This window comes from Haliotis rubra, unplaced genomic scaffold (assembly GCF_003918875.1).
Source record: "Haliotis rubra isolate DU_JTF1 unplaced genomic scaffold, ASM391887v1 Scf966, whole genome shotgun sequence".
NCBI classification, from domain to species: domain Eukaryota; kingdom Metazoa; phylum Mollusca; class Gastropoda; order Lepetellida; family Haliotidae; genus Haliotis; species Haliotis rubra.
The window spans coordinates 175,131-199,252 of NW_025767708.1; the positions used below are offsets into that span (position 1 = coordinate 175,131).

Consider the following 24,122-nt stretch of genomic DNA (forward strand, 5'->3'; position numbering starts at 1 on the left):
CGCTGACTCACAGGAACCACCTCGATGGCGCCTTGGTCAGTAAAGGCTGAACCTCGGCACGGAGGACTTCGCCTTATGCGTGTGTGCGAACCCGGAGAAGGACGGAGGATCGGCGCCTCCACTGTGGCAAATGGCCATCCCTGGCGTGGACAGGACCCAGGGATTTGAGGTGGCTGCCTCCACTCCGGAGGAATAGGGACAGGCCGGACGCCCGACAGGGGCGTGTGGCAAGAGGCAGTGCACCACCGTCGGCAAGTCTCGTCGCTGCGTGAGTAGGGGGCAACAAGGGCTCTGGGGAATGAATCAGTGGGAAGCGGGGCTGGCTTCCCCTTGCCCCGAAAAGACTGCTGCGCTGGAGCAGGCTTGCCTGCTACCCTCTCGCGCAAGCCCTGCTCCGCTTGGACTGCAAAGGGCAGCCCGCTAACAACATCCGCCGCCGAGGCAGAAGGGTAATGGATAGCGGGCAGCGGGGAGGACCACCGATGGCGAGGCGGAGGGCTGCTCAACAAAGGCTTTGAGTCCTTAAAGGTAGAGACAGCCTCGGCGGCCTCCCCTTACCACCTGCAAGGCCCCAGGGAACAGGGAAGATCCCATGGTATAGGGCAATGACAGTAGAGCTTGCTGTGTGGCGGCGAATACAGCGCCACAGACAGACAGCCCTGGCGCAAACCCATGGCGGCACCCATCATCTGGCTGGCACAGCACGAATGCTGTCCTGAGCCAGATCGCGGTGTCGTCGTCCGTTAACTGCAGCGAGCACGACTCGATGAGCTCGGCACCGCGCAAGCGCTGTGGGCCACCAGCTGTCCCTGCAATGCAGACAGGTAGGCTGAATGGGACGGCTACTTTAAGTTGCTGGGCGCGCACAGTAACATTCTTGAATGACGGTAGGCAGACTTCAGCGGCAGTGAAGTACTAGCGGAAAAGGGGGCGCCTGCCCTGCCCTGGCCGAGGCCAGGAAGGCGAAAGCGACCCTCCTAGCATTGACTGAGGCAAAGAGCGCTTTCGTCCACCACTGGTGGTTGAAAAGCGTCTCCTCACCTGCTGGTACCGCCTGCCCGGCGTCAGAGCCAAATCAAAGCAGCGCAGTACCAGCCAGGGCGGATTCACCACCTCACTGACCAGTGATGGGAGAATCGTGGCGTGCCTCTGCGACCGGTTAGGTCGCGAGCGCCTCCCCGGGGCGAAACTCAGCGGGGGTTGGGTGCGGGGCGGGAACAGCCACCTGCGGCGGGACCCGGCGATCTTATCGAACCTGCCGCGGGGCGAGGCAAGAGTACGGCACTCCGCCTCCGATTCCACCGTCCCTTCCTCCTCCTCCTGCCTCGACCTCGGCAGAATCCACCGACGCCATAATCTCAGACTCCTGAGAGCGCCGAGGAGGCATGAGGCAGGACCAGAAAAACTCATAAGGTCAAGAGGCCAGGGGAAAAGCATCAGCCCTGCCGGGAGGAACCGCGCCAGGTGGCCGAGTAAGCCGAGAGGAACCTGCCGCAACAGGCTTCGAGACAGCAGACTGGCTGCCAGGCGCCGAGGTATCCCGAACTGGTGGCGCCTGGCGACCGCCAGTCGGGACACCAGGCAATGACAGGGCAAACCTGTATCGCCGGCACCAGGCACCTGTGACAGACCAGCGCATAAAGCCAGGTAAAAGCCACCAGGCGCCGAGGGCATGCTATCACCAGGGCGAAGCCAGGATCAAGCCGCCGGGGAAGCGGCGTTCTCGAGCGAAGCTCGGGCCGCATAATAACCCCTGATGTGTCAGCTCCGCCCCGGCGACCGGCAGCTGAGCTCCTGGCGGAACCCCGCTACGCCGTATCAATCAGGGACTTGACTGGCGACATCTGCTCCTGGAAAAAAGCGGTTAACGAATCAACAGGAACACTTTTTACGGGTGCTGAATCAAGAGGGGATGGCCAGGTACAGAGACGGAAGCAGTAGGAGATGCAGAAGGGGCATGAGTGCGTGAAGACGAAGCCGCCTTGGTCGCCCTTAGCTTTTTGGGAGCCGGCTCCAGCGTGAGAAGCGGCTCCCGTGGACCTTTTTTTACTATGGGCGCTTGGACAGGGGATCCTGTGCCCAGAGATCACCCCGCCGAAGCAGGTCAGCCATAGAACAGCGTGTCTATCCGCCTACGCCGAATGGTTTTAGGCGAGAACATGGCACATGCCGCACCCTCTTCCTCATGTTCCTTCTGCACTAAACAGCGTAAGCGAACCTCGTGGGTATCCCGTGCGGGAATTGCAGCAAGCCGCGAAGTACAGGGGTTTAAACTGCAACAAGTAAAACCTGTGCAGCAATCTACCTATACCCACATACAAATACATGTAAAAAGACGCATGGGCTACACAACTAATGCGACAAAGCGTAGCATGCAGTTGACAACCTAGTACACACTGCAGCATAACTAACAATTACGGGTTTTTAGCGTAATATAGAAAATGCGAGCAGTAGACATCATGCTCTACACGTACAAAGATACAAATAAAACCACTAAAACCACCTGTAACATTGAAAAACCACATGGGAAACCAATGAACAGGAAGGCTGGCGAAGGGACCTGTCCGCCATCTTGACACGCACTGGCGAGCCGACCCGGCGACAGGTACCAAGTTACAACGAGAAATTAGAAATTATGAATGAAAAATTCGTACATGCAGGGAAAAAAAAGAACCTACCAATTCGCCCATGGGCTCTTAGTGCAGGAAAAAATGGAGAACGCATACAGTAGGTACCGAGGTTGCGGCTAGAGTTTCTGAAACTGTGGGGTGGTCTCATAACTCTCTTTGTTTTGTAAATAAGGAAAAACCTTCTGGGTATGGACCCAAGGAGGAATATATAAAACGAATGGCCTTGTCGGTATCAATGCGACAGCATGGAAAGTGAGGTATGGCGAGGTGGACCCTGTGTCTAGAGTTACCTGCTCTTGGCTGTAGGGGGCGGATTGGGCCCTGTAAGTGGATGGTCTCACCAGAGACAAATGCCGTAGTTTTGTTTTGTAAATATTTTATTCAAATATTACTTTACAACTGTTCAGTGGAAATGGGAATTTAAATGGACATTTAAATGAACTTACTAATTTCTACCCATGTTAGGAGGAATATATGAAAAAGAATGGATACATTGCTGTGACCATTATAACACAATCTTTCTCTGGTTCAAATCCAAAAATTCATTCACAGGATTACCATATGAAAATATTCTGTGTCACAATAATGGTAATGGTCAGCATATCTACGATACTGAATTACACAAAAGTTAACTTAAGTCATCTGTTAAGTTTCAGGTGATATGTTTTAGTAACAAGTTTTAATGGTGCAGTTTAAAAAACCTTGTATCAAGCAAAACTTTTCTCAAGAAGTCTTTTTGAATTCTGATTAAATAGTTTGACTGACTCACTAATGAATTAAATTAAAGATATCCCCAGTGTAAATCTGACTGGGAATCCCACAAGGACTTTGCATCCCACCCTCTTTCCAAGGGATCTGACTGAGCTGGAGGTGGAATCCCACTGGAGTTTATGGTTTGGTCAGGATCCAACTCCAGTGATACTACATCCCCTAAGATCTGGCAGGTTATACCCCTCTCTCGTTTATGTCAGGCAAACCAATAGTGAAACATATATAGGTGGAAATATAATACTGATATTGAAATCAAGGGAATATTTTATTTTCTTTCAAAAATGTAAATGTTACTTCTTTGATTGGCATTCTAGTAGTTGGGTAGATGAAGAATGAGGACTATTTTTATGGATATACAACTTCCTTATTCTTATATGTAGGCAACTTTTCGACATAGATTCTAATGTCGTTGCCAAGCAAGTGATATATGGGAAGTAATTGTGGGTGATATATATACATGAGATGTTTGTACAACAGATGATGAAGTGACTCCTAGGAAACAATGAGATAGGCCCAACCCTACATTAGAAACTTCTGGTCAAGCACCCACAGCCGCCCTATGCCCGAGCCACCTTCAAGGTCCATAAAAATCCCATCAAAGCCCGCCTCCTCGTCTGCTAACGGAATACTGTTTGTCATGGCGCCAACAACCGTCCAGGGAGACAGGACGGAAAATGATCCAGAATGGTAAGCAAATACACAACCTGATTGTTGGATACAACCATTTATTAAAGCTACAGCAACAGAGCCGCTAGAACAACAAGCTAACTAACTAAGTAAACTCGCCTGAATAGACTAGCTCAGGGATCAGACCATATATTGACTGGTGACACCCAATGAGTAGGGGATAAGGACCTAACTACTGCCACTTACAAGGAGAGTATCGGGCCAATAAACATTTAACACCCCAAGTGATCAATAGGACAAACAGACCAGAACAAGATATACCATCACAAAAACCAGTCTTGAGCTCCCAAGTTCGGTCATCAGGTTGTCCCTTGATGCGGCGATTGACAACTGGTAACACGCCGACATGCACACAGCAGTGTAACTTTCCCCAGGTGTGTGGGATAACTGGCCACATCCAGCTATAACGTAACCACGTGGACGTCGCAGAGGACAATACCCGATGCGAGGTGAAAGTTTGCATCGAACCTCTGTCCAACAAAGAAGTGTGCTAAATCTTGGGTACATAAACGACTATGATTAACTTGTAAGCATATGTACAGTGAAGGGGAATGCATGTATAAGAAGAGTGTGAGCTCTACTACAATTAGATATAGGTGGATATTGAGACAATAGTTTGTACAATTTAGTAGTTAGCAAAAAACCCTGATAAAATAAGGGGTATGCATAAAGGTGGTAGCGGCATAAAAGCTTATATATCTCCCTTATAAAATCAGAAACAGTGACAGGAGTCACATATACAACAAGTGTTTGCCACTGATATGGCAATGTCCCCCGCTGCTAAAGAATGGAATATCTATATTTACTACTTTTTATTTTTTGGTCACATACAAGATGCCTGAAATGACTGGTGTATGCATAATCACCAAATGTAGGCTGTCAACATAATTGAGAACATTAGGTTCAGTGTTTTATGAGATATTGCGTTTAAAAAAGTTTGAAAAGCGGTCAAAGTGTCATGGTGTCTGCGTAATTCTTCCATGTAGGCTGTCACCAAATTTGAAGACACTGGGTACAACAGTCCATGAGATATCGCGTTAACAAGAGTTAGAAAAGTGGTCAAAGTGTTGTGGTGACCTTGAAGAAAAGGTCAAGGTCACCCAAATAAACTGGTGTCTGCGTAATCCCCTAATGTAGGCTGTCACCAAATTTGCAGATATGGGATACAACAGTTCATGAGATATCTCGTTAACAAGAGTTTGGAAAGTAGTCAAAGTGTCATGGTGACCTTAAAAATAAGGTCATGGTCACCCAAATCGACTGGTGCCTGGGTAATCCCCAAATGTAGCCTGTCACCAAATTTGAAGGTATTGGGTGCAACAGTTCATGAAATATTTTGTTAACCAGTTTAAAAACTGGTCATAGTCATAGACCCTACTTTCAAGGTCACCCAAATCAACTGGTGTCTGCATAAATCCCCCAATGTTGGCTGTCACCAACTTTGAAGACATTGGGTACAACAGTTCATGAGATATTGTGTTAACAACAATCGGGACTTATATATGTACGGACGCTGCTGAATTCATAGTCCCCCGTTCCGAGTTGCGGCGGGGGACAAAAAGCTAGTAAACTCCTCTACAAGAGGGTACATACAAAGGTGGTAAAAGAGGTTAATTACAATGCATAACAAGCAAAAAGTAGCAACAGGGGACGCACGGCTCAATTAGATTAGCTGAATAAACATATGCGCAGGCACTTGTGGCCATGTTGCATAACACACACACGAGTCGCATGACACTGTTCAGTACAATACTGCCCAGCACCTGTCAAAACTCCTTGCCCCCCTAGGAAAGACCGCCAAGTCCTTCATCGCCGTTCTGCAAGAGGATCAGCACCATCACTGAACACGGCAAGCTGCTAAGCTACGACATGGTTGATCTTTTTACCAATGTCCCCCGGGAAGAAGCCCTTTACTGTGGGTAGGTATGTTTCACTCATTCCTGTTATGTTGCTAGCTATCCAGTTCTTGGTTTAACACACAAAAAGAACCACATTCAACAAGTTAGATCACTGACTTATGCAGATAGATGCCTCAGTCTGAGAGTGTAGGTTCAAACCCCAGACAGGAATGAACCTAAAACTTATCACAATCTGTACCTTACTGAGAACTATAATCCCAAATTGAACATTTGTTGCAATTAATCACTCTGGTATTGAAGTATAGGTCACTTTTCTGTGTGACGCTCTTTAAATTGATCCCCAAGAGATCCTATTTGGGTAATTTATCACAGGGAGATCCCAGCTAGCAATACCATATCCTGGCATCCATGTCACTGTTTCACTAAGGAGAGTGAGTGAGTGAGTGAGTGAGTTGAGTTTTATGCTGCACTCAGCAATATTCCAGCTATATGGCGGCCGTCTGTAAATAATGTGATCTCGACCAGACAATCCAGGGATCAACAGCATGAACATCGATCTACGCATTTGGGGTGCGATGACAACTAAGGATACTAATGTCAATACATACTCTTGAGTTCAAGTTCAGCTTGAAGTTGTTGTCCACCTTTTTTTAGGATAGACTGGGACACTGCACCTAGATAGTAAATAAACAAACTATATAACAAGTATAAGATCATTTTCTGCTTGCCATTCAGATGCAAACTAACAACGGCAATACAAATCATCGTAAAGTTTCTCTGAGAAGATTCTGATTATTTCAAATTGATTTTTTTTTGTGGTATTTTATACTTATAACCTGACTCATGCTTAAAAATTGCTTATTGTCTCTTCTCTTATTCTGCGAATGATAGTGGAACACTTGAATCCCCTTTGAAGCTCCCTTCAAAAAAGTGGACGATAAAATCACTCACCCAGTGTTATCTCCCTTGTGACTCTTTTGGCGGAAAACACGTCACATGATTGGACATGCCCCTCACTCTCTCCTGAATATAAGCGCCCTACACCTGGATTACAGGGAATCCAGAGTGCCATGAGGGAGGTTGGGAGGGCTTACCTCATGAGTTAGGATAAGTATAAAATATCAATTTTTAAAAAAAAATTACATATTTTTCTTATCCTGACTCATGCTTAATTGCTTGTAGAATCCAACGGAAATGGTGGTGGGTCAAGCCATTCTGGATTCATTGCTGATTTACGTCCTGCATACCCCCTGAGGGAACTTCTTATAGTACTATGCTGAACCTTCCTTCCAGCTTCCTCTGATGAGTTTGGGGGGGGGGGGGGACCACAACTTGTCAGATTTTCCGGAACCGCTTCGCCTGACAGTAAAAGTGGATTTATACGACTCCATGACTTGATTTCAGCATCAAATGGAGAAGTGACCCTTCTTCATATACGAGTAAGTCCTTACAAGTATAGGGTCTGTCATTCATGGTAGCCTATCTTAGATGTGTGCACAGACTCTAAGCTCCAACTCTTCCGAGTGTCGGCTTTTACAAGTCATGTGATAAAGGGTGAGATTCATCTCAGCGTCTTTGAGGAACAGTTAATTGTTGTGCTACAAGAGGCCCAAACTGGTGGATACAGGAGACATCCCCGGTAGCAATGTCTCTGAGCTAGTGGTTGGCAAACACTGTCTCCGACTTCCAATAGCAGCCCTCCATTATTGTTGAGATGGAGCAGTTTCCATGTAGAGCAAGTGTTGACGCCAGTGCTCTGATTTCATGAGGATTGGAGGCTCGTGGTGGCTCAAGTCCCTTATAGGCTTTATAGGCTCTCATCCATATTGATATTGTTGTGCTAGAGATTTCTGTAGGTGTCTCCATAGATAAAGGGATGAAAAGGCGCTTGAATTTTTGTCTCCTCATCTTAGACCTTCGTAGGTAAATTTGTAATGCTCTGACTGGACATAAGGATAGATCCTGGGTATCCTGTGGTCAAAGGACTGACGAAAGTGCTTGGATGTGGAATTGCCTGTCTGGCTGACCGGGCAGTTGGTTCTTTGCTATGAAGTCCCATCTCAAACCCAGATGTATGATATTGCGATGTGCATCAAATCGTATTCGTTCAAAGTCCAGAGCATGTATTTCTGACATCTGAGCTGCTGTTGCCAAGGCGACCAGGAACAGAGTCTTATGTGTTTGAAACTCATAGGATGTCCTTCCTAAAGTACTGTCGGAAATAGAAAAAAACTGTTTTTAGGCTGTTACTCTGTATCCCTAAAATTTACACAACTGCAAATAGCACATGTCGAAATAACCCACTTCGGCCTAACTTGGCATTTAGTGGGATGCATAATAGGATATCCAGAGAAGCATGTTTACTCGTAAAATCGGGCGAAACTTAAAAAATATACGAATAGCTGCTGAAAACTATAGATCAGACTATAGATGGCTTTTAGGTCGCTCAGCCAGGTATGACGATGGCCCGTCGACTCACCTGGCATGAAATGCACATGCTGCCTACAGGCACAAGGGGTCATCTCAAAGATATTTTGTGCTTTTTCATGTGTGTTGACTATGCCTAATCCATTGATTAACATCTTACGTGTCTTTCTTTCATGAAGTTTATGTTAAGATATGTAAAAGAGTATGATGCCTGATAACCAAAGAGACGCATCGTATTGAATGTATGAGGTGCCATGACCACCCGATCATGAAGATCGACAGGACTGGATATTATTTGTAAATTGTTATGACATGCTGTGTACTTCCCCAGTATAATTGCCCTAAAGGATTATCTTATCTTAGCTGATATATCTATCCCCAAGCCCGAGCCCAACGATCGTCTGTGACACCCGTCGAGGTTTTGCTTTTGAGACAAACCCTCCTATCTGTTTCTTTTTATAGTTACAGTGAGGCTCCATGGTAGCTACATCCTTAATAAATTCAGCATGAAAGTTATTATTTTTCACGCCAGTTATCGTCTATAATGAATCTAATTTCAAATTGGGCATTTAAAAAGTGTCCTTTGTAATACAATATTGTCGCACACTAATTTGCATAAAGCCATGGTCTGTTCCAAATAAATCGCTTTGGACTTAGAAAAAACCCGCATTGCTCATTTCTACACTAATCTCTCCTCAGTAAAGTCCTTTTTCTACGTTTCTTATCTCTCTACCACTTAGACTTGTAGTTAGGCCTAACTTAGTAGAACAGATATTTCACACTTGCACATATCAACTACATAACTTGTAGAGATAAATGAGAAAATACAGTTTTTTTCTATTTCCGACAGTACTTTAGTGGTTCGTAAACCATCAGTTCATCACTGGTAAGATGCTGTAAAACTACGTTGAGATCCCAAGCAGGCGCTTTGAATTTCTTTGGTTGGTCTTCCAACTTTAAGGAACGTAGTAGAGCTAGTATCTCTGGTACTTTAGTCAGTTTCACAGTCTTCATGGTGATAACTGTACTGAGGGTCACTAGGTATGTAGAGAGTGTTGAACCTTTTAACCGCCTTGTTTGTCTTAGATGACAAAGGTATTCCGCCACTTGAGGATGTGTTGCTTCCATTGCCGTGAAGCCCTTCCTTAAAGCGTATTTCTCAAAACTCTGCCACTTGTTGTCGTACAAGCTGCGGGTTGATCTACTTAAGAGCTAATGTGACTGCGTTTCGCTCTGGCGGAATATCCTCTTTTCTTCAAGCAAGTTTTAATACGTCCCAAGCGTGTAGTTGGAATACTGTTGGATTGCCGTGTACTTGCATGGTGTGCGGATGAATTAGTAGGTTCGGCCACTCTGGAAGTTGTAGGGTTGGATTTCTGAGTTCTTGTATGAGGATGGGAAACCACACCCTCGCTGGCCAGTAGGGCGCGACCAAAATCAGTTGCAGGTTCTTCGTCTGCTTGATTTTCTGTAATATCTGTGGTATTAGAGCTGGAGGTGGAAACGCTTAAGCGTTTAGTCCTTCCTGGGAGATGCTTGTAGATCCAGAATCGGAGAGACGAATGTTGGTATTTGTTTATTGAACCTTGTAGCAAACAGGTCTATCAGAGGAGATCCTATCCTCTGTATGATGCATCTGAATGCTTCTGGGTGTAACATCCATTCTGTTGGAGATGGTTTTGATTGACGATATAGGGCGTCTGCTATCACTTTCTTGGCTCCGGGAATGTGACATGCTTTCACATCGATGTTCAAATTGTCTATAATGCTGAATAGATGAAAGCTGAGATCTAGCAGATTCCTTGACCTTGCTGATCCTTGTTTGTTGACGTAGAACGCCACTGTGGAGTTGTCCGTATGGATCATCAGTTGTGCGTTCCTTAGTATGCTGGACCAGTGTAGTAACGCTTTTATTACTGCTTTCATCTAAAGCATGTTGATGTGCAGATTTTGTTCTTGATTCAACCATTTCCCTGCTGCCACTTCGTTGTTTAGGTGGGCACCCCATCCTTGAAGTGATGCATCTACGTAGAGATGAGTGTTGTACTCCGGCTCTGATAAGTAGGTTCCTCCGCAAACATTCAACTTCCGAGTCCACCATAGGAGACATGGTTTTAGTCCGTCCGGTAGTCCGGACTATCTAGATGGACGTTCACAAACACTTGTATTGGGCGCAGTTGATATGAAGATACGCATCCTGTAGATCTATGCTGGCGAGGTAGTCTAATGGACGTACGAGTTGTCGCAGTTGAGGCAGATGTATCATTCTGAACTTTGCTGGGCTGCGTAGACAATCTTGGTTGACTTTCCTCATGTTGTATATATAAGTCGGAACTTTTCCCTGGAATTTTTCTTTGGTACTAAGAAGATTGGGGAGTAAAACCAGGCATGACGAAGTCCTGTTTTATTTCTTCGATCGCCTCCTTCTCGAGAAGAGTTGTGATAGCGTCAAGTAGGTTCTCCATCTGGTCGGCAGCACACCTTGTCAATGGTGGTACTGCTTGTAGTTGTATCTTGTATCCTCTGCGTAGGATCTGGGATACGTAGTCGTCCTGAAGAATTCCCCAATTCTTCCAGTAGCGTTGTAGACGTCCACCCACTGTTGAAGGTTGTATGGGAACGGCTGGGGGTGGAAGACTCCAGTCGTTCCGAACCCGTCCTTCAGTGTCTAAAGTTCCTGGCACCTCTGGATGCCCTGCCTCTTCCGGGGTTACCTCTGGGAGCTCCGGTTGGGCGACGAAAAGAATCCTTGCCTCCTCTGGAGCTGCCGTATTTCTTTTCCCTGGCTCTTTGTATTCCTGTAAACTTCGACTTGCCGGAGTAGCGTTGCGAGGTCTGACGGATAACACTGGCTAGTGTGTCGATGGACTTGATCATCATTACCTCCCTTGACTCTTTCGTTACTTCCTTGGCTACCTCCTCAATTTCCCCTGCGAAGATAGATGGTGCTGACCACAGAGCTCTGTATAGTGACTTGGTGAAGCGTTCACTCCACGTACAGGAAGATAGCAATCCTTGTCTTCTTAATAGTGTCAGTCCTGCTGATGTAGATGCCAGATGTTCGGACATGAACTGATGATCTTTCTTCTGGGTTAGTAATGCCGAGTAGATCATTCTATCTTCTTCCGAGGTCGAGTTCCTAAACTTCGCGATGAGAGTTTCGTTGATGGCTCTTGACCTGGCTAGGCCAAAGAAGGTACATCTGGTAGTTGTGTCTAGTTGTGCCAACTTCTTATCTTCCACTTTGTAAGTCCTGGCTCGGGAGTCGTTGATGATCTTGTAGTTCTCATCTATCTCTGGGGCCTTCGTGAAGGGTTCCATGTGGTGAAGAGAGAACTTCTTGGCGTTGAATGGTGGGACGCTCTGACTCTGGAACTTCGTTGCCTTCCTGAAGGCTGTGCTGAGGTTTCCTGGTACATCTGCGACAGGATCGATGGGTGGAAGAGTAAGTGTATCGAAGTCCTCGTTAGACATCCTGTACGTAAATGCTTCATTATCCTCTTTAGAAGGTGATGCAAGTTCTAATCCATTTGCCATCCAAGATTTAATCTCTGTATCGGAAAATATGATTCCCCATCATCTTCAGATTTAGAGGCTTCTAGTTCTGGAGATGGTTGCCATTCTGTCTCTTTCTGTCTCTTTGGGAGACCCTGCGTGGAGATCTTCGTGGAGACCCTTGTGGAGAAGGCGTGAAATAAATTCGGAAAAGGATCCTCCTTGGAGTCTTGAGATGTATCTCTGTGCCTTCGCGAAGGTGTAGATTCTCTTCTATGGTGCCTTCGCGAAGGCTCCTGATGGCTGTCCATATCGGAGGAGGATGATCTGCGATGCTCCGGTGAACGTCTGGTTCTGCTCCTTAGCGAAGGCTCCTCCGGTGAAGGTGTCGTGGTACGTCGTAGAGTGTGTGATCCTTCGCGCAGGCTCCCTCCTTCGCGCAGGCTGCTATCTTCGGTGGGATGTGATCTGCAGGCTGCTTGTCCTTCGCGCAGGCTCGATGTAGATGGGACCTCCGTCGCTGCTTTCTCCTGCGCGAACCTCCGTTCCATCAGGTCCAACATCTGCTGTGTAAACTGCTGCATGAAGACCCCGGGGTTGAAGCTCTGCGACGACGACTGCTGCTGCTGCTGCACTGCGGACGACGCATCTGAGAGTACCGAGGCTTCTCCCAAGGACTGCTGCACTTGTGACGATCTGCCATCTCTATCTGATGTCTGCGTTGATAAAACGTCTGACTGCGTTGAGATGACTGCTGATGTTACTGTAGATGAAGACCTCGTCTTCTTCCTCACTGGCACTTCAGGGATGAGGATGGGTGGCTCATCATAAACGTCTACTTCATCTGCTGGGATGATCTCTGTAGCGAAAGACTTCGTCTTAAGCGCTGCCCCATGTGAAGACTTCGCCGGAGTCTTGTTAGTAGACGACTTCTTCTTCTGAGAAGACGATGCCCTAGTCTTCTTCGACTGCGATGAGGTTATAGTTGATGTAGACGACCTCTTCTTGGAGCCGGAGCTGCCATCAGTCACAGCGACCTGCTCCGCAGACGCAGCCGGTAAACCACTAGAATGGTGAATGTCAGTAGGCAACAACAAACGGTTATCAACGCAATCATTTGGTTTAGACATGACTTGTGAAAGTCGTCTGGACCTGTCCTTGGCACGCCTAATAATGGAATATAAATAATTATTAAATTCAAATTCAGATAAATGCTGACAAAGTTGACAGCGAAAGCTGGAAGAACATGGAGAAGTACAATTAGGACATATTAAATGCGGATCAGCAATCGACAACCGGTATCTGCAACGACTGCAAGTTTTCATCAAATGTAAACACGATGAAAACACATGTCAACAACGTGAATAAATACAGATAATTTGGACAAAATTTCAAACCATATTGTTGGTATATCAATCCTAAAGCCGTATACAGCTAATTTAGTAGCAAAGGCCTAAAAATTAAAGGATATAATGCCGTATAGGGGACCCAGGCGCTCTCACAACCGTCCTCAAGGGCGAAGAAGGAGAGAGTGAGGGGCATGTCGGATCATGTGACACATTTTCCTGCCAAAAGAGTCTAAAGGGAGATAACACTGGGTGAGTGATTTTACGTCCGCTTTTTTGAAGGGAGCTTCAAAAGGGGATTCAAGTGTTCCACTATCATTCGCAAGAAGAAAGAGACAAGCAATTAAGCATGAGTCAGGATAAGGAAAAAAGACTTTCAGTGTGTGGACAATGTTTCATGCAACAAATTCACTTCGACTTTGTGAAAAAATACATGTCTACCTCCAACCCAGATTGGTGAGAAAAACATTAACAAGAATCTGTCAGATAAGTCAATAATGTCTCAATTTCAATTCAACTGGAAAGACATCAGTTTACTCTGAGGTGAGCAGAATTTGAACTGGGCACTGGCTGTGTTATTATAGGGTGTGGATAAGAGTGATCTCCCTTTATATCTATACTTGCATTATATAGTGGGAAGCTTTCTACATGGGATACAGACATCTGGGATCTCGAAACACACTCCTGAGGACAAATGTTGAACAAAAAAACATAGAAATACTTTCTTAAAGTATTGGCTGAAGGTTGAAATGACTTTGTTTAAACCTCTCGACTTACCCATTGACAAGTTGAGGTCCGAGTTAGTGCTGTTGACAATACAACCCGCCTTCTCCTTCAACAAATCACCTTGTTTCAGCGTCAGCTGAACCTTGCCCAGCTGGTAAACTTGAGTCAGATCTGATTTAGAGATGTGCTGCCAGTCACCGTCTTCTGTTGAACCTGTCAAACAATTTTTACCAAATCAATGTTTGAGTGATTGAGATTAGTTTTAGCAACTTTTAGCAAAATTCCAGCAATATCACAATTGGGGACACAAGAAATGGGCTTCACACGTTGTAGCCATGTTGGGAATCGAACCCAGGTCTTCGGCATAATGAGCGAATAATTTAACCACTTGGCTACCCCACTGCCCCTTCAAAGATAAAATATTTACATCGAAGTAGTCATTTTGTAAAATGTAAGCAGTATGAGTACTGATCTCTAAACTAATCTACACAAATGTGTTTCAATTAATAAAATAGATTCAGACCAGCAGATGCACCCTGTGGTTTATCCCGAAATTGTCTGCTCCTCCTATGACCTCCTTGTGAGGGCACACCAGCACCACCAGTGTCTTTCCCCTTCTGGTAGTCAAATGCCTGAAATGTACAAGAGTGGAGACATTAGTAGTTGTGCTACAGTAGACAGTATGACCGGTTTATCAATTGTATACAGATATATGACCCAAACCACATACTTCAATTGCACATATTCCTTAAAGATGATTTCACTAAATATTACAACCATACTTTAAAAGCAGTTGGTTCCAGCTGTTCATACACAAAACTAGAAACATGGTTTTATAACTAAGAAAACTCAACCAATCCCCCATATATTTTTCATAATGTTACACCAGTATGGGTGAAACATGACATTGCTTGAAGTGTGTATGATGGCAGTGGGAGAGACACATATCATCAAATTCTTCTTGGATGAAAATTGCTTCCATGATGAGTATTGGAAAGCTAAGTGGCACATCCATCTGCATAGAATCATGCATGGTGGGTGATCTTCACATACCATATAAACTCTAAAGAAACAAACATCTCTAATTTAGAAAAAATCAAAGCAGAATCAATGCCTTATTACAGAAAATAACTGACTACTAATTATTTAACAGGTATGGACTTAATCACCCAAGATGAGGAACATATGTATGTAAGCAGTGTTTGCCCTTAACCCTGAAAAGCTGCAGGCCCTGAAGACCCAGAACCATAAAAAGTTGTGGGTCCTCAACAGAATGTGCAGGCCCTATATTTTGATATGGAAATAATACTCTTAAAGTACTGTCGGAAATAGAAAAAAACCCTGTTTTTTCGCATTTATATCTACAGTGTAAGTAGTTAACATGTGAAAGTAGGAAACATCTGTTAAACTAAGTTCGGCCTAACTACAGTCTCAGTGGTAGGGAGATAGAAATTGTAGAAAAGGGACTTTACTGAGGAGAGATTAGTGCACAAATGAGCAATGCAGGGTTTTACTAAGTCCAAAGCGACTTATTTGGAACAGACCATGGCTTTATGCAAATTGGTCTGCGAAGATATTGTATTACAAAGGACACTTTTTAAATTCCCATTTTGAAATTAAACTTAGCTTCATTATAAATGATAGCTGACGTACAAAATAATAACTTTAATACTGAAACTATAAAGGATGTAGCTACCACGGAATCTCACTATCACTATAAAGAAACAGGTAAGAGGGGGTCGTCTCAAAACCAAAACCAGGACGGGTGTCGCAGACGGTGGTTGGGGTCGGGCTGGGGGATAAGTTAATCCTTTAGGGGAATTAAACTGTGGAAGAAAACCGCATGTCATGACAATTTACAAATAATATCCAGTCCTGTCGATCTTCGGGTAGTCATGCCACCTATATATTTTGAGACATTTAATACGATGCCTGATTTAAGCTTTTGTATGGGTATGGGTATCATCCTCTTTTACATATCTCAACATAAACCTTATGAAAGAAAGACACGCAAGATGTTAATCAATAGATGAAACATGTTCAACACACATGAAAAAGCATAAAATATCATTGAGATGACCCCTTGTGCCTGTATGCAGAACATGCATTTCATGCCAGGTGAGTCGACAGTCCATCGTCATACCTGGCTGAGCAACCTAACATTGCCGTCTATAGTCTCATCTATTGTTTTCAGCAGCTATTCGTAATTTTTCTAAGTTTTGCCCGATTTTACGAGTAAACAAGCTTTTCTGGATATCCTATTACGCATTCCACTAAATGCCCAGTTAGGCCCGATGTGGGTTATTTCGACATATGCTATTTGCAATTGTGTACATTTTAGGGATACAGAGTAACAGACTAAAAATAGTTTTTTTCTATTTCCGACAGTACTTTAGTTATTGGGGATGGAAAAGCTGTCGGCCTTAAGGACCTTTTGACAACAGAAGCTGTGGGTGTGGATTTTCAGTCAGCTTCGGGCCTATGGACTGACGTTACTTTTGAACACTGTATGTAAGGTGACAGATTGCATCAAGGCACATTTACAAACATAACCAGAAGTATACAGATTATTTAACACATTAAACCAAGAAAGCAACAAAGCAAGTGTACCTTTATTGTAGCAGAGTCCTTATGGTACACAACAATCTTCACTTCCTGGAGGGATGTCATGGTGTGGTACTGTCCGAACTGTTCCACTGTTTCCATCATGGTTTTGGCCACAACATCTCGCGGGTATCCAAGGTTACCCGTACCAAGTGCAGGGAAAGCAATGGATCTGTATTGCTGATCAGAAGCACTTTTAAGACATTTCGCAACCAGTGTTTGCAGAATCTGAAAGTGAAGACAAATATTCTTTGCTTGTTCACCTCTTTACTGCAAATAAAAATCTCATTAATAAAAGCTGGCCATGTATCTAGCCGTCCAAGTAGTTCTCAAGCCAAACTAGAGATCATGCTGAAAGACTTTGATATTTACATATACACGATGGCAGCCAACACAATATGGAAACAAAGTAAGCATCAACATATCACTTGCAAACTACAATCAATAAGAAGATTAGATTAGACTATTTTCTGCAGTGGGTGGTTCAATGATAATTATTACTTTCAAAAGAAGACATGGGTCCATTTAAACATATTTTCAGTTACCAACACAACAGTACAAGAAGAGTGGACTAGAATAAAGAAATGGTCAGTTCAAACATATTTCCAGTTACCATTTCACCATTTTGATCACGTGGCCAGCTCGGTAAGCAGGTATGAAATATACTCTGGCACATGAGACTGCCTGCCCCAGTGATGGCAATCTGTCCTGACTTTATTCCATCTGGATACTTGGCAGAACACTCCATTTGGATAGCAACACCACCGGTCTGGAGTATTGACATGGAAACTGCTCCTTTACTTAAATCGAGGCTGCTTGACGTAGTGTTTACGATAACATCAACCTAAAATAAGAAATACAAGCCTGGTCAAATATTAGCATTTACCTAACAAATAAAACTGATTTTTAAGTGAAATTTACACCAAATAATATTACTATTACTATTGATGAATGACTTACTGAAATGGTCTAGGTTACAGTAGCCACCCCCCAACCCCCAAACTAAGTCTTGCATCATCCACACAATGACAAAGACGGACTAGAATATCAACTTCATAACCATCATCATCCAGTCATAAATCCAGAACATACCTGTTCCTTCGCTATCTCTCCGGAGACAACGTTTATCTTTATCCTTGACATGCTTTGTGTTGGTCTTCCATGTGAAGGTGAAGGATCAGGTTGTGAAGATCCTTGAAAAACACGAAAAAAAACTTTTGTAAAAGAACCAACCATTGAAAAACTAATCTGTTCAGCAGTCTGTATCCTTGTCATGGTAAATGTACCTTATCAAGAAGAGAAGATACTGAACTTTCCATATATCTTCAAACACTAACATACAAGGTGTTATGGTAATGGATTGATCCAACATAGGAGACAGATACCAAGCAATGCATTTCTGTTGTTGGTATATGCACTGGCACATACCTGGGTTACTTAGTTTGGCAGTCTAAGTAAACTTAGGCTCAATATTATTCGTTACAGTGCTACACTGAGTCTAACAAACCCTTGTAGAAGGTCCCGTCAGCTAACCTTTGAGTGACCTATGACCCTCCAATCAAACGTGAGATGGACGAACAGATTTAACCAATCAGACAACGACTACTTGTTAGGGTTCGGCAGGACTTACAAAATGGTTTTTGGATTTTCCCTTCCCTGGTTGCTGGCACTGATCTATCAACAAACGCAAAAACACAGATATTTGACCTGCAGTATATACGCTTAGGGGTTTCTAATGACATGGTTATTATTAGCTTATATTTCTGCAAGATGACATCCTTGACTATTGACCAAAACGCTATGTTCAGCGACTGTTTACTCATTGTGTCCTCCATGTGTATCACTCGGAAGCGGTCGTGTGGAAAATAACAATTGTTTGAGTTTTTTAAGTAAAGGTTCTAAGGATATATGCGAATGTTAACTTTCGCGATTTGGTAAGCTGTGTTCTGATTGGTCAATCCAAAAGGTTAGCTGACGTGACCTTCTACTAGGGTTTGTTACTCTAACTGTATGGGTTCCAGGTTAAACACATACCAATATGGTACCCTACCACATGCAACATAAAACAATGTATCCTCAATGGTTGTCAGGGAGTGGATAAGTGAGTGAGTGGTTTAAATGACACTTTGAACAGTATTCCAGATATGTGATGGCATATAACACAGCACCAAAAACTGGATAGTAAACCATTGAAATATACACGTATATACAGTAGGAAATACATGCCATGACCGGGTTTACGTATGTTTTCAGATATTTCCTAACTTCGGGCATATATTTCATATGAATCTATACCTTTGAAACATATGCTCATCGTACATTTTCGTATGCACAAGCACCACGTTCATGTATGCCCTGACCGGATTGTCAGGGATTTCCAAATATGAATTGGAAAACAGATACCTCGGTAAATACATGATCATACAGTATTTCCAATGCATTCCTTTGAATTTCAATGGGTGCTGAAATTCGATTTCGTTCTCGTACGCTTTCGGGTTGGAAACATGTGAATTTACTTAGGTGGGGAAAACATGTAAATTTTCAAATTTGCAAATGTTTACACACCTTAGATATTTATGTATCATACCGGATTTCAGGGGTATGTATATGAACGGTTCATACACCATCATGTTACCTGTATTCAAGCAAGATGATCATATGTTTCCATCATGTGAATTACTTGGCTCATGTAATTTCACTTTCACACATTTTAGCATGCGTTTGAAATCAACGTTCACATGACCTCAATATTCTTATCACCAAAAGAGCCTGACAAGGAAAGCGGTATTACATAGCTAACACGCCTTATTAAGCTGCACTCGCTCTTGCTACCAGTATCAGTTACACCTTGTCGTGGTGTTGGCAAACCTTGTGAGGTGCATGTTTCGAGGGATTGAAAGGTTCAGTGGTGAACAAAGGGCGATCGTTGCCCCTTTGTCTAGCAAGTGTCCCAAGCTGCCCCAAAGAATAGCACTTTGTCTCTCTTGGAGCACAATCAAATATGCTACACGAACCAACTCGTAATTTCTTAAGTCTGTTCAGCTCGCGCATCACTACTGTACAATAATTGTGGCAGTACATAATTGGAATATTATTGCACTTGCTGTAATAACGCCATATATAAACTGTAAAGTTTGTTTCACTAACGCAAAAGTATACAATAAGAAACAATGCCATATCAAATTATATATTCTGTGAGACATGAAATGAAAAAATGTTTTTAGCGAGTAGCGATTATGACCGGATAGCACAGGCGGGTTCGTTCTCTGGGTATATCATAGACATGTTGGATCATGTTGTGATGTCGCATTGCTGTAAATTTTCCTGTCGAAGAAGTCATTCTCACAAGATGTATATTCCCTTGTTTGGAGAAGATCTATGGCTATTACGCCCCAGTGTTGCTAAACATCTTATAGGCCTTTAGTCTGACACAGACGCGGACATCGCATGTTCAGGTTCTGATCTGACAGGGGCTGAAAATATCATTCCGACATGAATACAATATCTCAGTGTTTTCCTAAGTAAGTAGAGATCTTTCTACAACATTGGAAATAACTGTATCGTTGTCCTTCTGATATTCCCCCGAACGAAAGCTCTACCCATTTAGGGTACAATGTGTAAGTTACAGAATTGTAGGGAATAGTCTTAAGACTTTTCTACTTTGACCAAGATTCTTGAACTTGTAGCAGTGGATTTGAGAAGATCAAAAGAGAAAAGGGTAGTCTTGATGTATATGACGGATTATATGGAGAACGTTAGAAGAACTTTATAAATACAATAATAGAAATACTGGTTATGTTTAAACGCGCACCTTCAATCTGATAGCCAGAGGGATTATTGTGAAAGATCGCGGTATGTATCATCATAAGCGGGCCAAGATAAAAGTACATGTCATTCATCTCCACATTATATCCCTTTTATAGACCGGGACATCGTTGTTACAGGTAGAGGCAAACACTTTCTTCTAAAGTATCTGCCGGTTTCACGCTACATACATGTGTTCAGATTATCGAGAAAACTAGCGACGCAAGTTCTCCTCCATCACACAAGAGACCACATAATGTATCATATGGCCTTTGATCACACATATAATTGTATAAATACCCAGTGTTTATTGATAGCGATGAAGCAACTTATCAAAATTTGACAGCCGACAGTATCATCTGCATTACTCTCTTACATAAGGTGAAATATCACAGGGTTGTCATGGTAACGATAATTTGGCATACTATTTATTGTGTTATTCTTTAATCTGTGATTAGAATTTAAATCAGTTTTGACGTGAGCATGTTAAGAAAAGAGAAGCTGTAAAACGAAATGTATTGTGATCGAACCTATAGGCCTTTGTAAAAGCGAGTTTCAAGCCACCTACATAAAAACCTGTTTTCATGATAAGTATCTGCTAATCCGTGTAGCGCGATTCCGACCATATCATGGGCATGTGTTTTGCGAATCATAATCAAACAGTGATGTTACAAGCAGTCCATGCCAGCGTCAACAACACATGCAAACAGAGGCGAGCTACCATTATATAAAACAGCTCGAGCATTCACATGATCTTAGCTAAAAAATAATTTACAGTAAATTACAGTAAACAGGTTATTCTTCATATCATAACTTTCAGTGGTGATTGTGTTTCCATCGACATGTATGAGGATGTTTTGTTGCAGTCATGATTATATGTGAATCATCACTGAAATGCAGTTGTTTATTTATCATTTGTTTATCAATTATTTTAGAAAAAACACCAAATACTCGATGTATGGTATTGTATCAATGCAGCTGACATGTATACAATATGTCCAAACATATTTGTATATGAGGAAATCACACTTGAATTTCCATGGTGGTAAGACTTCCGTCCGTAACCCCCAAAACACGTTAAAACTCATCCTTATCGGATGAGGAATATATATTTAGATGATATGATTTGACTAGAATGAAATTTAAGGGGGGATACAGGCGGACGTCTTTCCACCATATTTTGAAGCTATTGAAATCATCAAACGTCCAACGATAACTCTTCAGGTCTCATAAAAAATGAAATTTGGGCAAGCCCTCAATACCACCTAAATATAAGGCTTTGCAGCCCATATTGCTTACACGAAGAAAATGGCTTGCTACGTGCCTGGCAAACGCCACTGATTCTCCGTGACCTGGAGACACATGTGATTGAGCGTGTGTTGGGACGTCGTCTGTCATACAGACCCTGAAGCAAATATATCCAAGCCCACGCAAGTCTACAAAATGTGGCAAGTCTAGATTTCCACAGCTTCAGGAGAAAGTCTCAGGGCTCCTTTTCCTTATATAATATTCTTTTTTACTATCAACTTTTTTTCTGTAAAATATGTTCATATCAGAGACTAGTTGTTAATCTAGTTCTGACGGGTAGAAGACAAAAGACAAAATGGATACTAGTGCTGTTACATTTTTAATTATATATAAACATTCTCGTCCTTGGCTCGGGATAAATGTATATTTTCCACCAAATGTACATTAGGAGGATATGGAAATCTAGGTTAAGCTAGTTGAATCATATTTACAATTAAAAGACCCAAACAATGGTGTGTTGTTCACATTTTGGTTTCCATAGTCACAGAAGCGATATTTTCTCCCCTTCCGCCTCTAGGAAAACTCACTGCAGGGTTCGGGTTATGGAGAGCCATACCGAACACCCACAGCTGGCGGACCAACATCTCCAGTAACATTTACATCTGCCAACGCAATTACTTCAAGAAGTGGTGAGGCAATAAGCTAATGAGGCTAAGGGTCCTGTACCATGTTTGTGAAATATCTGTGATGCCTTATATGAAGTCGAACATCTAAGCAAGTCTAGCTATGTATGGCGTTAAGTCACTGCTTGAAGAAAGGCTCCTTTAGAATTTTATCTGGTCAATATTAGTATTTCCATCATATCGGAAAATACATAGACTAACGCTTAGTGTCTGAATATATATAATTTTGATAGTAACAAACAAGCCCATTTAAATTGAGGCCCAGGGAGACACGAGATACAGTCCGGCTAGCCATGGCTGCAGTTAGCTATAGATATGTTTACTTTGTAACCCGACCCCCAAAGTGAGTTAGGGTTCTTGCAGATGTTAACAGACCCTGGACCTGAGGAGATCTAGACTTGCTTCATTTAAGGCTTTAGCATTGCACACAGGGCTTGGCAGTAGGGGAAATAATGTGGTTCCGGGACTGTGAGACAGACTAAACAGTAAGGTAAATAATGTGGTTCAGGGACTGTGAGACAGACTATAAAATGCATGGCAACCTACACTTCATTGTGACTATCATTTTAAAACACAAAGGGTTATTTCTTTGCGTTAACTGACAGGCTTTGGTGTCAAATTATTTGGAACTCCAACCAAAGGTTATGGTCTGCTGTCTGGAAATATGGCCTTTTGTAATGCCATAATGATAAGTGATTGTTGTACATATGATGTTTTGAAGGATAATATCAGCGCACTAATACTTTTGCGTGTTTCCCCACTCTTTCCATACACCGTAAAAGTTAACTTTACAATATATGCCTGAAAGAAAATACTGTAAAGTAATGGGATTGTTGAATTTGGCCACGGAGGTGGTGACCACAACACTCTGGTTATACTGCATTGGGAGAGGACAGAGCTTGGCAAGAATACCAATAAATATGCTTGTCATTTAAACCTTTATCTGATATTTGTGGAATGTGATTTTATAATTGAAGATGCTTCCTGCACCTATAGCCCCAATATAGATGTTGTTAGTCAGTGAATCTTCCAAATTACTTCGTCTCTTTCTTTCAATTGAAATTAAGATCTTTGCCTTTTATCAAAATAATATATTTTCAGTCTTAATGTGCCTTTGTCGGGAATCAAACACGGGTTTTAACCCGACAGGCTTAAGCGCTTTAGCCACGAAGCCGCACCCCATCATTCCTTGATACTGTTGGTACATTTATTACACATTCAAGATTGAACCCAGTTTTGTCACCATATATCCTTCAGTTTTTATGTTAGTGACATGATCTGCACACTGATAATTTAAAAAGTGGGATATATAAATAATGATTTATTGCGATCTGTATCCAATTTAGTTTTCCATTGATCTAGTAATTTTCAGTTTCTGTTTCACACGAAATTCTAATGCAGGTACTTTTAACAGTTTCACCTAATAACAGTAACATACAGATAATACGTTTCGATTACTTTGATAGATTAATAAGTACATATTATATTCTATGATATTGAGATACCAAAATGATTAACATGATTATATAATGTATAACAAATTAGACAGCAAAAAGCAAAAGCAAAAAAGAAAACGTATGAGCAACATAATGCTGTCAGGTAGTAAGCTTTCAACAATTATCGAAACTGCTTAGTTATGAGCTAATTGCAATCACTACAATTTCCTATAGTCTGCCCAACAGATGGAAACAAAATAGGTCTAATATGAAACTTATGAGCTAATTGCAATCACTACCATTTTCTTTAGTCTAACCAAGAGGTGGAAACAAAATATGTCTACAGTATATTCCGTCGGGTAACTGAAATTTGAGAAAACGTCCGTATGGAATAATACCTGTATTC

At 42.7% G+C, this 24,122-nt stretch overlaps 1 protein-coding gene across 7 annotated transcripts in view; it reads right to left on the reverse strand.

Moving 5' to 3' along the window:
* The window catches only part of LOC124265190 (protein mono-ADP-ribosyltransferase PARP14-like), a 215,893-nt gene that overhangs the window by 152,509 nt on the left and 39,262 nt on the right, over positions 1–24,122 (reverse strand). For all 7 annotated transcript variants that reach the window (XM_046699981.1, XM_046699986.1, XM_046699984.1 and 4 more), the window contains 6 exons: positions 17,638–17,738; positions 17,159–17,389; positions 16,552–16,773; positions 14,465–14,573; positions 13,993–14,154; positions 6,556–6,621 (listed from right to left, as the gene is read on the reverse strand). In XM_046699981.1, coding sequence (XP_046555937.1) covers positions 6,556–6,621; positions 13,993–14,154; positions 14,465–14,573; positions 16,552–16,773; positions 17,159–17,389; positions 17,638–17,738 — 891 coding nt within the window. The remainder of the gene's footprint in view (positions 1–6,555; positions 6,622–13,992; positions 14,155–14,464; positions 14,574–16,551; positions 16,774–17,158; positions 17,390–17,637; positions 17,739–24,122) is intronic.